Source organism: Amblyomma mixtum, chromosome 2 (assembly GCF_055824585.1).
Source record: "Amblyomma mixtum isolate Tamu chromosome 2, ASM5582458v1, whole genome shotgun sequence".
Taxonomy (NCBI): Eukaryota; Metazoa; Arthropoda; class Arachnida; order Ixodida; family Ixodidae; genus Amblyomma; species Amblyomma mixtum.
The window spans coordinates 310,585,699-310,601,612 of record NC_143013.1 but is presented as its reverse complement, the minus strand read 5'-3'; the positions used below and the strand labels follow the sequence as shown (position 1 = coordinate 310,601,612).

General features: G+C 47.3%; 1 protein-coding gene and 1 pseudogene across 8 annotated transcripts in view; both read left to right on the top strand.

Annotated features, from left to right (window-relative positions):
• The window catches only part of dom (domino helicase), a 104,347-nt gene that overhangs the window by 22,992 nt on the left and 65,441 nt on the right, over nt 1-15,914 (top strand). For 7 of the 8 annotated variants that reach the window (XM_089574941.1, XM_089574938.1, XM_089574936.1 and 4 more), the window contains exons 5-12: nt 1,880-2,809; nt 4,402-4,676; nt 5,973-6,120; nt 6,557-6,685; nt 7,442-7,584; nt 10,635-10,745; nt 12,005-12,182; nt 12,408-12,544. In XM_089574941.1, the coding sequence (XP_089431067.1) occupies nt 1,880-2,809; nt 4,402-4,676; nt 5,973-6,120; nt 6,557-6,685; nt 7,442-7,584; nt 10,635-10,745; nt 12,005-12,182; nt 12,408-12,544 (2,051 nt within the window). The remainder of the gene's footprint in view (nt 1-1,879; nt 2,810-4,401; nt 4,677-5,972; nt 6,121-6,556; nt 6,686-7,441; nt 7,585-10,634; nt 10,746-12,004; nt 12,183-12,407; nt 12,545-15,914) is intronic. The other variant, XM_089574939.1, reaches the window with a different exon arrangement.
• LOC149364953 (uncharacterized) lies at nt 12,795-15,439 on the top strand (annotated as a pseudogene).

Here is a 15,914-nt window from a genome sequence, read left to right as displayed (position 1 = left end):
GGCACTAGCATGCAACAAACATGGGCAATTCAATTTTTTTTAGAGCGCAGCTCTTAGGTGCCCGTTTTTGCATTTCGCGGCGTCGCTGTTGTCCCTTGTAACCAGCAGTGGACACCCTTTGAGCTGCGAAAGCAATGGAGCGGGAGCTTGAAGAGGAGAAAGTAAAAGTGAACCCTCCTTAGCAACCAGTGCGCCAGTGGGGGGCGCAGCTGCACCTAGCAACCGCGACGTCACACAGTAGCGGTAGAACGAGCGCGCACGTCGGCGGTGGCAGCTGCACCGCCGCTCCTTCGCCAGACGTCTCGTTGCAGTCGAGTGGGTGAGACATATGGCTCCGAAGTGGCTCATTGATTCCGCGCCAAGCGGTTCGAGGAAGCAGCAATGGGTTGACCACAAGGCTTTCGCCAAGCACACTTTAGAATTTCCAAAGTTTCTGCGGCATTTTTTTGAGGAAAGCAAATGCGCTGTATCTGTCTCCCACAGTTGTGAAACCAATAGAGTGGGGGCTTGGAAAGCAGAGGGTAAAATTTGTAAATTTGTTTTTGAGGAAAGTAAATGTGCAGTATCTGTCTCAGGCATCTTGGTGGACACCTGAACCAGAGGGAAGGCCATAACTACCCTCTTGGAACAGTGGACACCTCAATCGTGCTTTAAGCTATGTGGTGGTAGTGACAACGTTGTTCTGCCAGAAAGGTTGTGCCAGAAACCTGCCACCTGCGGGAGTGGCAGGGTGGATGAGGACTTTAATGTAGGTATAAAGACAAGCGGGAATTTCTTACCACTTATGCTGGAAACGCCCTGTTCCTCTCGCTCGTAAGGGCTCCCACAGCTGTGACAACCTCGCGAAATATTTGCGCAGACCTCGTATTTGAGAACCAGGTATTGGTGCAGCAAGTCGAGTATATATCCTTGAATTAGAGAAAAAAAAATAGCGCCAAACCATGCACACCACTAGAAAGGAACGAGGACGGGACACAAGTGCTACAAAAGCGCTAAAAAAAAGAAAGAGGTGTTAATGGAGTATATATCCATTTATGTCTCCGTCCACAAAGCTTCCTTCATGGCGATCAAGAACTGTTAGTGGAGTGCTTCTTGAAGAAAGAATATTAACAAATTGTCTTTAATGGTACATACATGTCTTGCTCGAATTCTTTGCCTCAATCTATAGAAAAGCTGAAACAGCTGATGAGCTGCGCTCAAATTTCGCATATGGAAGTAACGTAATTGTCTGCAATTTTTTTTTTTTTTTTTTTTTGTGGTAGGTGATTCAGACGATTGGAAGATTGTGTTTCTTGTAGATTATCTGTGCTCGTTCACTTATTTAGAACTTCACGAATACAGAAAACTTTTTCTGTAGCACTGCGTCGAATTTTGCATTTTCTGTTTCTTTATATGAATTCAGTTTTCATTGAAATAGATCCTAGACCAACCAAACCTTGTTTTTAGATTTTTTTTTTGGGGGGGGGGGGGGGGGGGTAATTGGTTGTGTAAGTGTTCGTTATTAAGAGGTTTGGCTGTACCGGGCCATTCTTTCAGTGCGTACTGTGCATTTACATTTACAAGACCTTTAAAATTGCCGAGTCGGCCATTTGTGCCAGTACACGTATGGATGATGATAGCGAATGGAATTATTAGCATAGCAGTTAAGAAAATGCCAAGGGGTTTGGTGAAACCTGAAAGGCACACTGTGAGCAGTATCTAGAATGTGATACTGCTGGGTACAGCGCATAGTACTTTGGCTGGCTTATTTAAGCTTGTATTAGCTGTTACAAGCCAGCTGTTATTTATCTGCCCACTACTTGCTATTGCTGACTGGTTCACTTTAGTGCAACTGTGTTGCACACGGATTGTCTGCCTTACTCTGGCCCTCTCTGCACAGGTCAAGCTTTGGTTCCTGCCACATCACCTTCCTCTGTGCCTTCCTCTGGCCCTAGGGGTCTGGCCGACCCACCTTCATCCTCTCCCTCTTCTAGTCAACAAACACTGCAACACCAGTTGCGGCCGCCGAGCTCGCCGCTGCGTGCACCCGCCATCGCAACCCCCGCTTCGAGTGGAAGCTCTCCGTCCAAAGGAGGTGCCTCACGACAACCCCAGTCTGCCGCTGCGGCGGCACCCGCAACTCCTGCAGCGCCTTCTGCATCAGGGGCTGCTGGTGCTGCAAATCCTGCGCTGCTCGGGCCCGGGTCGCGGCTCACCACGCGCCAGCATTCCATCTCGGCCGTGTACGACTCGTCCATTGGCTCCCAGGAGGAAATTGTCGAGCGAGCCAAGCAGGAAGCGTATGTAATGCAACGGATCGCCGAGCTGCGCAAGGATGGCATGTGGTCAGCACGGCGGTTGCCGAAGGTGCAGGAGCCCCCGCGAGCTAAAGCCCACTGGGACTACCTGCTTGAGGAGATGGTCTGGCTGGCCACCGACTTTGCCCAGGAGCGCAAGTGGAAGAAAGCGGCAGCCAAGAAGTGTGCCCGCATGGTCCTGCGCTACCATCAGGATCGGGAACTGCGGGCTGAACGGGCGGAACGAGAGGAGTTGCAACGTTTGCGGCGCGTTGCTGCTCAGGTGGCCAAGGAGATCAAGCAGTTCTGGGCCAACATCGAGAAGCTGGTGGAATTCAAGCAGCAGACGCGCCTCGAGGAGAAGCGGAAGAAGGCCCTTGACCTGCACCTCAATTTCATCATGGACCAGACAGAGAAGTACTCGTCGTGGCTGCGTGAGGGCATGGCGGCCAGCAAGGGCAGCGCAGAGGCCTCTGAGGCCACCACACCGGCCCAGGCACCTGCTAGCCCTGCACGGTCGGGATCCTCAAATGGTGAGTGATCACAGGAATTTGGTCCTTTAGTTATTCTACGTTGACCATAGAACATAACTTGAGCTCTATCACACGTGAGTAGTTTATGAGTGCCTAGGATCATTACATTAAGGATGGGCCAGTGCACCGTTTAATAGTTCTTTGATGATTGACTCTATACACTCCACAGCAGAGTATATCTTAGCATCAGTGTGCAGGGTGTTCCAATTTGAGGTGTGCAGAAAAGTAAGCTCAGCAGGACAGACAGCTTTATGTGGTGCTTAGTAGCAGTTAAGGTAATTAAAATTATAAGTGCAAATCATTAGAGTGGTTGCGATATTATGACCATGCTGTGTGAAACATTCTTCCGCGATTGTTCACTTTGCGCCAGAAATGGTCAGTGTCTTACACTCTGGTGTGGTTTTTTTTATTTTTAATTCAGTAGTGGCCTATATTTGCAGATCATGAGTTTTGCATTGACTCGGCTACTTGCTAATTGGCATCCTAATGATGCCTTATATGTCATGACTCGTGCTAGTTGGTACAGCTGGTTTTGGCTGCTGGTCTAAGCTGGGTTAAGCTGGGACAGTGCTTGTCTCATCTACTTGCTTGTCCATTGTCTTTTGCACTGTTTCTACAAACAAAGCTGGGTTCTACTAAAATATTGCTAGAAAGGTGTTCAACGCCATTAGTCAAAGGTATTGCTAGGGTACCTGCAAATAGGGTCATCACCAGATTTTTAGTCTGCTTGGATAAGTCACTATGCTAGTTAGTACTTGAAAACAATATTGGTAAGGCCTTGAGTGTTCTTGAAAACCCATGAATTTTTGCGCTCAAAGCCAGCATGAACCCTGTGCTTGATTTTTTATGAAAACTGGAGCATAGGTTAAAGCATACTTAGTTGGTGGTGGTTGAAGTCATGCCACTTTCATGGGCAGAAAGGAAATGCTGCCCACATTGCAGCCTGTGGTAGCTTGCTGATGTGGTATAGCAAGTGATGTTGCAAAAAAATTTGCATGTTTAGGGTAATGGTTTGTGAAACACCTTCTTTGTTGCAAGTCTTTATTTGCACATATTAGCTACTGAAAGTTTTAGGTAGGGTTTCTGTAAATGTGCCCTTGTGCTGCCGCGGTGGCTCAGTGGCTATGGTGCTCGGCTGCTGACCCGAAAGACGCGGGTTCGATCCCGGCCGCGGCGGCTAGAATTTCTTTGGAGGAGAAATTCTAGAGGCCCGTGTACTGTGCGATGTCAGTGCACGTTAAAGAACCCCAGGTGGTCGAAATTTCCGGAGCCCTTCACTACGGCGTCTCTCATATCCTTAGTCGCTTTGGGACGTTAAACCCCATAAACCAAACCAAACCAAATGTGCCCTTGTGAACGGCTGTCCTGCAGCATGCTCCTTTACTGATATAGAGGAGTCGGCAGTGTAGGTAGCATTCGGCAGGTTTTCACTTTTTTTGACACTCTAAGTACGCCTCAATTTTCAATTTCTTGTGATTGCTTTGGAACAAGGTGTCATCCATAGATTGTGTTATTCTGTGGGCTGAGTTCAAATCAAGGAGGAACCAGTGTGCTGACTTGGGATCTCTTGCATTTCTTTTTTTTGTGGTCAGATGAAGACTTCCAACCCAATGTGAGTGACTCTGATGATGAAGAGACGATAGATTGTGAGGAGACAACAGCACCCACAGACCAGGAGGAGCAGAGTCTAGAGCTGGAGCTACTCCAGAAAGAGGGCGAGCTGCCCATTGAGCAGCTGCTAGACTCGCTGCCGCCTGAGATCCTGGAGAGGCCAGCATCGCCCCTGCCGCCTCACACCAATGGTAGCCACAAGGCCGAGGAGGATGACGAGGACGGCAGCTCTGAGCGCTCAGGGAGCCCCATTGATGTGAGTGCCTTGCGCCATTTGTTGTTTTAATAATGTGAAGGCTACCTTTGTTGTAGTTAAATAGAATTGCACATGATGTGGTTAGGAGTGCTTTTTATTAAGGTTCATCGCCATCATCATTGCCTCCAACAGTGATGTCTAGTATTTTAATTCCTTTTTTGACACATAGTACATGCATTAACGCTAACAGATACTAGTGTGTTGTGGCTTAGTAGAGTGCTTGCCTTGAAGTGGAGAGGTGGGTGATTGGATTTCTGCCTTGGCAGTTGGTCCCTACATGGTTTGTTTCCCTTTGTTTCCGTTCCTGATGAGTATTGACGGACAGTATCGGAAAACGCTCTGGAAACTGATTATGAAATTCTGTTTAGGTGTTCTCTAAGGATTGGTGATGGATTGTTTTCGGGGAAGACTGAGGATTGAAACATTTTCTGAGAACTGTGAGAATGCATATGAAGTGTGGGAGTTTTGTGTATATTGGCTGAAAGCTGGTAGCCACCTGCAAATATTTCATTTTAGAAAGTGCTAGTCTGTTTAGCTCGTTAGTGTGAGAACCTTGGAAACATGTAGTCTACTGCCATATGGTACTACAGAAAGTAACTGTGATGTGGTTGGGTTGCGGTGAAATGAAACCAAAAGCTTCTTTACAGCTGACTCGTGGGAGCAGATGTACCTGCATTCCTTTGCATTTTAGCCGAGTAGCGCATTGCGTTTCTATACTGTAGTCAACCTTTTAAACCTTACTTGCAACGTTTTGTGGCACGACATTGAAAGCCCAAGGAATGGACAGTGGGAGGGCCTTGCTGCGAATTTAGCCTTAAGAGCTTTGGTAGAGTGAATCACTGATATCCTTTCTTTTTCTCTTCCTGCCACAGTGTGCTTCTAGGCACACTGAAGCGCTGCATTAACTGCACTTAGCTCTGAAAGTGCTGCTGGGTACGTACGTGCCTTGGCAAGATTGAGGGGTAATGTTTGCTTATTGCTTGTCTTTTGGATAGCTGCACTAAGACAGAAGTCGGCACTTTGTGAAGATGCATGCTTCTAATCTGCCTGATCTGCGATGTTACCTGGGAAAAGTAAAACAAAGCAGAATGGTTGTGAGGGTGGCAATTGGGAATGAAGCAAGGAGCACACATAGTGGACGGAATGCTCATTGAGGAATACGTAGTAGCATGTGTGTTTCGTTCATTCCTCCATTAAGATGGATAGCCTCGTGTGATTGCGTGACGGGGACAGTCGAGCTAGGGAGTGGGCACTTGCTCGTACTTGCTTAGGGTGAGAGCTCCTTGCCTCTTGCAGGTGGAGTCGACCAAGGTCGATGAAGTAGATGATGCAGATGACGATTTCATGGTGGAAGATGCGGAGGATGATGAGACCCTGGAGGAGCAGGAGGAACATGATAAAAGTGTTGACCACAAGGAGGAGCTGAACGAACTAAAGGCTGAAGGCAAGTGCTGTGGCATCTGGCTTGCTAACAGTGTATACTGTGGAACTCGAAAAACTCTGATTGTGTCTTGTGCGAACTCGCTGAATTTGGTAGCATGCGTAAATTCTAACAGATGTGGTAACCTGTGCCTGCCCACTTTGCATTAGTGTGCAGAATGCTCCTTCACTCTTTGTGGTTGTAGTGTGCACAGTCTTACAGCGGTGGGTGACTGGATAGTTTCGTCTAGTCTCCAACTAGGGCTCCAGTTATGTTCAATTGGTTATTTCAGAATGCATGCCCCTAGCTCAGAGCTCTCCTAGATGCTCTTACATAAAGGGGGAGGTTTGTGCCGATGTGAAGGTGGTTTCTTCGGATTTGATCTGCATTTGAGCTGTGGCATTGAGAACAGTTAATGAGGTCTAGCTTACCTTGGGTCCCTTGGCATCGTCATCTTTAGGTGAGATGTCACTGGATGCCTTGTGTGAAAAGTATAGCGGCGCATATGCCAGTGATGCTGAGGTGCCAAATGCCGCTGGGAGCTCCGGTGAGGACGACGAGGAAGATGACACGGCTGACAACGAGAAAGGCAAGTCGCCTGTTTGGACAGGTGTTCTGGGCTATGGTTTGTTGGTTGAAAGCAGAATTGCTGTTGCTGTTCTTGATTAGTGTGCGCTGGCTGCCTTGGCCTGCGAAGCCTTGGCCATTCTGTGACCACGCTTTTTGCCTGCCATCCTCGACATTATATCTGTATGGTGTAATGTTGGAATAAATATTTGAAATTTGAAATTTGAAGTGTATATCTATATGTCTTTCTTCGTAATTATTCACTGCCAGTGCATGATGTTGCGTCCTTTTTTTCGAGCCCAAGGTTGCGTTTTGTACCAAATGTTCCACTTACTGCGGTGCTTGTCACATCTTAATCACCCCAGTAAGTGTAGAGTTAGCTCAGATCTCTTGATTACAGGTAGAAATCGACACTAGCTGCAAGCATTTGCCCTTCATATTGTCATTCTGTGACCACGCTTGTCAGACTCCACTGTTGCAGCCTTTTTTTTTTTTCTTGCTGTCACAGATTTGCCTCACAGATTTGCCCACTTGGCTGTTCGTTTTTGAGTTTATCTTGCCAGCCATTCCCAACAGCTCTCAGCTACATGCCACAGTATCTTTGCAGCCAACGCATCGTTATTGGCTAAGATGTAGTATCCGTGCTGGCCTAGGTTGGTTGTGCATCATCTCGTGGTAGCCTGTGGTCTAGAAACACCTTTGCTTTTAAACTGGTCCAGGTGTGAGGTGTGAATGCTTGTGCGGTGCGCATTCTCATTGCAATGTCTTGTTGTCGCAGATACTGACAATTCTGATGAAGAGATGGATGAAGATGAAGAGGAAGAAGACATGGAGACATCGAGTGAGGGAGAGGTGCAAGAGGACATTGGCATGGAGTACCTGATCAACCCTATGTCGGATGAAGTTGTTTCGGAAGGAAAGGTGTGTTTTTTGTTTGCGCTTCTGCCATGCTTTTGTGTGCGTGAATGGAAGAGCTGTAAGAACTCTGAAAAGGGGGGGGGGGCAGCAGTTTGTGGTACCAGATTGTGGTAGCAGTTTATTTTCTTTTGTCAGCTATCTGGTGATAACTGCTGCACTAAGGCCTGCTTTTGTCCTGAATTCTTGACTTCTGGTTTGTATGTGTTATCGGCTCAAACGGGCCGAGCGTAAGCAATATTATAGCATGCAAAATGTTGTTGGTGGCTTTTGTCTTGGTTTGCTGATATCTGATTCCCTGAGTTAAGCTTTTATGATCATGGGCAGGACTTCCTGACGTTATTACAGTTGAATGTCTATAAACAAACATGAATAATACGAATTATCGGCTCTATCAAACTGTGTCTAAATATTTTTAGCAAACGTGCAATTCTTACCTTGTATATCGAATGTGGCTTGCTATAAAGTGGATATACAGTCAAACCCGTTTATAACGAATAGCATGATTCAACGCGAATAGTTCGTTATATGAAGTATTTCGTTATAACCGAACCCGCTTTTAACGAACCTTTAACAAACCTCAGTACCAAATTCGTTATACACGAGTTCGTAAGCCGGCTTGCGAAGACGACAGCCGTCAGCGTTTGGGTGCTCCTGCGCATTTTCTCTGATGGCCGAATTGTTTTTCAAGATGGTGCTTAACGTGCTCCACGGAATCTTGAAGTGCGCGGCAACGTCAGCCTTTAATCATCTCAAGTTTGTAGGAAAGCGGCACGGCACGCCGCTGCTTCGTCGTAATCTTGCAGGATGTAGCGGCGGAATGTGTCGGCAGCAAAGTAGGGACGTCCGGAAGCGAGCAGCACGACTTGCAAACGCGAGCAAAGAAAGCTGAGAAGACGCGGGAAAGCGTCGCGGGGCCGCGCATGCGCAGTGGAGGGAGCCCTAAGCTACTGCAGAAAGAGCCTCCCGGCCCGTTTGTCCTGCATTTCACGAAAGCGCGGCGCGGGGGCAGGCAGCGGGGCGTCGCGACATGGAACCGGCGCAGTACCGCGTTGGCGGTCCTTTGACGACCGATTGCACGCGATAGCGGCGATCGCGGCGATTGCGGCACCGATTGCGGCACCGAGTGCGGCCCGGAAATGGCTGCCTAGAGATACTGGATGCGGGCACAAAGGCGCGTTGGCGGGCGTTTGGTGAGCGATCGCGCGCGCTGAGAGTTCGCTGTATCCAATGTGTAATTCGTTATAAAAAATACATTTCATATGGATAACGATATCACAACTTCGAGTGTTCGTTATAAGGAATAATTCGCTCTATCTGAGTTCGTTATATTCGGGTTTGACTGTATTGAACTGCCGAGTGCTATGTTGTGCCCGCTCAGGTGGCTGGTAGCAGGCCTACTCTCACAAAATGAGTTACTAGTGGTACTGTGGCAAGCGTTCGCGACACGGTTCATGCATTATATTGCTCATGCCAACAGCGCCATGGAAGATAAAGAGGCATGAACAATTGGAAGCTAGGCTGCCTGCACCCGTTTGCGCCTCTTGCACCTGCATGTTGGCGATTTGCGGTTCTGCATGTTGACGGAGCAGCTTTGCAAGGCCTCCCCCCACTGGCACTCTGTCAAATGTCAGAGGTTGAGGCTTCCCGAATACCCTGGGTTTTTCAGCTTTACTAGTGAAGTAAGCGCTTTTGCACTAAAAAGTGGCGAGGCAGGTCAAGTGGACTTGCACATTAGACGTGATCAGTAAACTGCACTTTATCCGTTTCACGCCTAGGAATTTTTAGTACAGGAAAGTGAAAGCAGTAACAGGAGAGCTTGTGTCTACTACCCGCACTGTCGTGCCTCTGAGGTCTGCGTCACTGCACTGGTGCCCCGCTATTCCCCTATCCTCCTAACCTATAGGGTCCCCCTATTCCGAAAGTCTGCCGCCGCGGTGGCTCAGTGGTTATGGTGCTCGGCTGCTGACCCAAAAGACGCGGGTTCGATCCCGGCCGCGGCGGCTAGAATTTCTTTGGAGGAGAAATTCTAGAGGCCCGTGTACTGTGCGATGTCAGTGCACGTTAAAGAACCCCAGGTGGTCGAAATTTCCGGAGCCCTCCACTACGGCGTCTCTCATAGCCTTAGTCGCTTTGGGACGTTAAACCCCATACACCAAACCAAACCACTATTCCGAAAGTCTCTTGTATCGGAGCGCTCGTGTGGTCCTCTCAGAGAAAACAAAGTGAAAGTTAATAGCAGGTACTTGCGCTGAAGTGAAGCTGCGTAGAAATAAAAGCAAGGAACGAGTACAGTGCCCTTAACACAGCACTAGCGCTTTGCGATTTGTTCCACTGCACACCATTGCAGTGTCTAGATGAGTCTGCTCATGAACGTACATACAAGGGTGTTTCTTGCTCGACTGAACTGATGGCCACATGGAAATGCTGCTGGGGTTCAGCTTGCTGGATTAAATGATTGAAATTCGAGCACACGATGCTTGCGAACCATTGCGAACAGTTTTAGCTTTCAAGTAGGTGCTTGCAATCATCACAGTGCTAAAAACATCCTGGAGGCTGGTGACGATTGTGTACCGTTCTGCTTGCACGGCGGACTTTTGCAGATATATGTTGACGATCTCCACTTTGTCATCTTATCTGTGTTTTATGCCGACTAATACAAAACGTTTAGCTGAAACTAGGCGCGCTCTCCTTCAGTGAGAAAACATGACTACCGTGCAACCAGCGAAACTTGATTGAAACTTGAAACTCGCATGTTTGGACCGCACCCTGAAAACTGCTCCTTGAATCTGCTAAAAAAAAAGTGTGGCCCTTACACACGTTTACACGGTACTTTATGATTTTTTGTCTGTTCACCAACGAGGTTTGAGTGCAAGAGAAAAAATTCTAGTTGTACGCAGTAATTTTTCACTTTCAAGGAAGTGACAAATGAGAGAAAGGTGTAAAATTTTACGGCTTGCCCACAGAAGCATAACAGTGTTGAGAGTGGCATTGCTGCTTGTTTTCCACTGTTGTGGTGGTCCGTGTTGTAGGGTCTTTCCCATTGTGTGTTACAGACAGAGAATGCGACTGAGGACATAAGCAAGGGCCCCACCAAAGAGATTACCGACATAGCCGCCACTGCCCAGAGCTTCCAGCCTAAAGGGAACACCCTGTCCACAACACAGGTGAGCTTTCATTTCATTGAATGCGTTCTGCAGCCTACATAGGTGACTGGTTTAATTTTCGACAACTGTTGATAGGATGATGATGGCGACAGTGTGCTCGGTAAGGCTGTTGCTATCCTTAGTGGCGCATGAAAAACAGGAGGCTGATGAAAAAGTGACTGTTCGCACACACAAGTGGAGCGGCTGCAGGAGAACATGTGGCAAAAGACTGGCTCAACATTCATTGCGTTCCTTCTGATGTGCGTGCTACAGGTCAACACATTCTTAGAATTTTTTAACCGCAAAGCGGAAACTTTGTTTTTGAATTTTTTGCGATGCAGTGTTTGTTAACATATCCACACTGAAAAGAAAATTTCATACAAGAATTTTAAAATGCATAAAATCGAAAAACAGAGAAAGTCTTCATCCGAACTATGATGCTAGGAGTGCAGCAAATCAAACAGGGTCAATAGATCAAAAGCTTTTGAAGAAATCCACCCCGCAAAGGTGAATATTTAGGCAGAAATCCATAACAGGAAAAAAACGGCCTTTGGTCGAGCGTTTCCTCGCAGTGCACAGCTGCTGCAGTTAGCGAAACATTTTTTTTTTAAGTAATTCAAGTTTTTTAAGGCTCTTGCTTCATCTCGCTGCTTCCAGTGGGTTCCCTTCCTCGGTCTTTGCAGCCATCGCTGCCCCAGGATACACTGTGTTCTCACTTCGCGTGGCTTGTTCACTGCATGACCCGCGATCGTGTCGCAGTGTTGTGTTGATGTTGAGATATTGTATGGACATGACGAAAGCTAGACTCTGGCTTGAATACAATCTAATAATATCGCTTGCGATTTCTGAAGCCGGTTTTTTGAGTCATTTTAAGTTCACAGGTTTTTTCGGCCGTTTGGTTATTTGAGTCATTTTTTTCTTTCCCACTAAGTCTCGCCAGGCACGCCAATTGGTTGGCAACTGTGATCGAAATTGAGCACTGTTCACTGCCCTCAAAGTTCACTGTAGCAAAGTGTGAACCAGCTTATTGTCCTCTTTATTGAGCCCCGTCTGTTTGAATGTACATAGTAACCTGATCTGCAATAAACATAGTTAAGCCAATGGCGGAGGTAGGAAGAGCAACCGAGCATGGCAGTATGCTATGTTTCGTCCCTAGTATCCATTGAAACTGGATCTATTTTAACGATGTTATACTGTATTACGTCATCGTTTTTTGAAGCTGCTGGAACTTTCGGCTTATTGTGAATGCCTCCTTTGTTCCCTGTGTGTGTGGTTGACAGGTCCAGACAAAAGTGCCCTGGTTGCTGAAACACAGCTTACGAGAGTACCAGCACATTGGTCTTGATTGGTTGGTGACTATGCACGACAAGAAGCTGAATGGCATCCTGGCTGATGAGATGGGCTTGGGCAAAACCATCCAGACAATCTCCTTGCTTGCACACATGGCCTGTGATAAGGGTAAGTGGGTCTTTGTGTTTCGGGCTACTTGCACTTGATGCATGGTGACTTGGTACTGACTTTGGGTCGCTGAAGGAGCACTGCTCTGTGTTGTATCAGCTCTCCCAGTTCCATAGGCACTAGAGGCCAGAATTAACTTATCAATAACTGCGACGAAGTCCTTATGTTGTTCGTGCATCCTGTTAGGTTATTACTAAGAATGGGTGATTGCCCTCGGTTGTGCAGGAATTTGGGGTCCACACCTCATTGTGGTGCCTACCAGTGTGATGCTCAACTGGGAAATGGAGTTCAAGAAGTGGTGCCCTGCCTTCAAGATCCTTACCTACTATGGCATCCCTAAGGAGCGCAAGCAAAAGCGGCAGGTATGTGTTTTATCCTGTTATACTTCATTTCAGCTTTTCTCTCTGCACTGCACTATCTCTGTCAGCACCACTTTCTCTTCTTTCGAACCCCAACTCTCTGCTGGAAATAAACAGTTTACACTCAGCTGCTGTTGACTCCTCAATGTTCATTACCTCTGATGTGATACCGGATACCGAGAAACTCTTTCCATTGAAATTCTCGTGTTCTGGGAATCCAAAATTTGGCCTTTATGTATTTTGTGCTTTCGTCATGAGTTCCCAACTCTGTTGTAGCACTGACGCATGTTCAGGGCCAATTTCTGACATGGAGTGAAATCTGGAAGTTTAGATTTCTTGGACTCTACAAAATGCTTTAATCGATGATTGTGCAGTTTGGAAACCTTCGTGTCGAACGTTTTGCCAAGGTGCTGCGAAATGATCATATGTTTAAAGTGGAGCATCAGTCTCTTGAGGTGGGGATGGTTTAGGATCAGGAACGTGGCACTTGAAAGCCAAAAATCTGCCCAGAAATTGCATTTTCAGTCTTCATTTTCTTGTTCCCGAGACCCTTCTGCACCGATCAGCATATTTTGGCTTCAAAATTACATTTATTTCATATGGCACGCGGACCTTTAAATTGTACGCTTCCCTTGACGGCATGCAAGGTGTGGACTCCGGCCACTCGATGATAAACACTGATGTTATCCTGATCGAGGACAGAGAAGTATGCGAGATCGCTTCCCCTGTCAGATAGCGCAGTGTTGACTTCAGCTGCATGGGCACAGGGAGGTGTGTGAGGTCGCCATCCCCCCCCTCAGCGTGCGCAACGTCGACTCTGGCCATGTGAGGATAGTCACCCATGTAATGGGAGATAGAGAAGTGCGCAAGGCTCACGTCCGTGAAAAGGTGGCACTTCAGCGACTTTTATCGATATTAGCTACTGCACAGAAGCTTGAGCCTTCCGCTGAGGCGAGCAGGGCAGCAATGGCTCAGGTGTCCGATCACTGTGCCTCTCCTTACGTGATAGTGAACTACTTGCTCCTTCAAGTTCTGCCATGTGAAACATGCAACGAGCCTGTGCATGTAGTAGTGAGAGGTGATTGTGACCACGGCCTCGCGGTGAAGTTGACTGTTGTGTGCAAAAACTGTGGAGACATTACGGCCGAATGGAGCACGCCTCGAGTTGATAGTTAAGACATGCAGCCCATTCGACATCAACCTCCCGGTTATGCGAGCGATGATATTGACAGGAAATGGCCAGGTAGCTATGAATGATATATTTGCAGGATTAGTAATGTCTCGCCAATCGTAATATCTTGACATTGGCACTTGCTACCATGCAAGTGGTTGAAGTCGCTATTAGCCAGTGTGCACAGTAAGTGGCCACACTCTACGAAGACCTATGTTTTGGTCGTAGAGGCAACATAGCAGTTAGTTATGATGGCACTTGGAGGACCTATGGTCACTCCTCACACAGAGGCGTTCGTGCAGTGATTTGAGCTCTTTACAGGGTATGAACTAGACTACACTGTGGTCTCGAACTTTCATTTAGGGTGTGGGTTGACCGAAGCTTGATTCTGAGGGCTATACAATTTGGAAGACAACACACCGGTGCCAGGGATATAGTGAGAGCAAAGCTGGCCGCGCGGAGGTCGAAGCCGGGCTTATACTTTTCCGAAGATCTCTAGAGTTGCATGGTTTGCGGTATGCAGCCATCTTGTGGGATATTGACAGCCATGCATGCACTGCAGTCCAAGGAGCGAAAGCCTGTGGGTTCATCAATGTGCAAAAGGAAGACTGTGTGAACCATGTTTAAGAGCGCATGGGGATGGCAATGTGGAATTCAGGGCAGAAGCAAGAAGGAGAGGGGAAACGAAGCCTTAGTGGGAGAGCTGGCTGTAAAATGAGCTCATCCCGAGTCTGAGCACATATTACGGCTGGGCTCTAAAATCTAATGATGGTGACATGGACGCAATGTAGAAGGCCGTAATGGAACATGCAGGCATGTCACGTCCACTGACGAATGTTCTGATCTCAGCCTATGCCCCACTGGAGAAAATTTGGGGTGTCGCCCCAATGCTGCAAGAGCTGAGCGTGCACCAGAACCCAGGCACCACTGCAATTTGCAAAAGACATGGCAGAAGCAATGCTGCCCTTGTACATCCGCCTATCTGGAAGGACCCTGCTCCAGAGGTGCCATCGAGACAAGACCCAAAACTCAAACGAAAGTCTACACTTTGTGATTTGTAGTCTAGCATAGAAGGAGCAGTCTGCTTCACTCGTTGCCGGGCAAGCTGCTGTTGTAGCAGCTGTCCTGCTGTGCAACAGACTCCACGATAGCCGACCGGCGGACTATGTCCGGTCAAAGTTTCATTTTTCATGTTGCCTCCTCGCGTTAGAAAATTAAAACACAGAACTGAAACCAAAGAGATGTTGTTATAGAAGCAAACTAGATGGTGTTGCTTGTCCAGTAGTGCCAACTTTGTAATTTTTGGTGGCAGTTTCAAAACGTCGGTCATAAAATGATCGATGGCCTATGGCGCGGAAAAGGCTGCATGGCCTTCCTTGACATCATCATACTAAAAAATCTGCTGGTGCATTTGATAAAATATGTTGGCATTATGTTCCAAAGACCCTAAGGCACCAAATAAAACCACTCTCATCATTCATGAAATAAGCGCACTACATAAAATACAATCTGAACAGTAAAGCAAAACACATGCGAGTATCTGCTGATGTCCTGGTTCTCTGAGATGGTCCCGCAATTGAAACTGAAATCTGACCATTCCACGTTCTTCTCTGACTTACCACTACTGCTCTTAAAAAAAAAAAAAAAAAAATGAAGACTGCATAAGAACCAACAGAAATGCCCAGTGTAGCAGGCATGGTTTTAAAATGTGTGCGGAAAAAATAGTTTTGGCAGCAAATGTAGCGGGTCCGTTAATTATGTGAGCACGTCAATCTTCTGAGGTTTCCGATGTACCAAGAAAATGGTACCACGGCGCTGATTTCGAAAGGTGGACTGAAGCAGGCAGATTTCTGGAAAATGAACACTGTTCATGAACTGTCCGGTCCAGTGAGTCAGATGTTCAGGCCCGATTCCACGACAGCAAAGCTTTTGCTTCAGCGGAATTTTTCTCGGGTCCCATGAATTTCTTTGAAATGGCATTCGACTGTATTCTTTTTCTGCACCAGTGCAGAGTGTGTGCCAATTTGCCTGTGACACTAGGGCTAACTTGCAGCATTGTTTTTGCTGAGAAATTGAAGGCATTTGTAGCTGGCGACTGCCCCTTATTCTGGGGTTTCTGAAAATGATTCAGAGTGAGGGTTGCAGCGGAACTCTTTCTTCAGTAAGTGCTGTATGAATTTGGTTGCCTTTGGCATCCTGCCA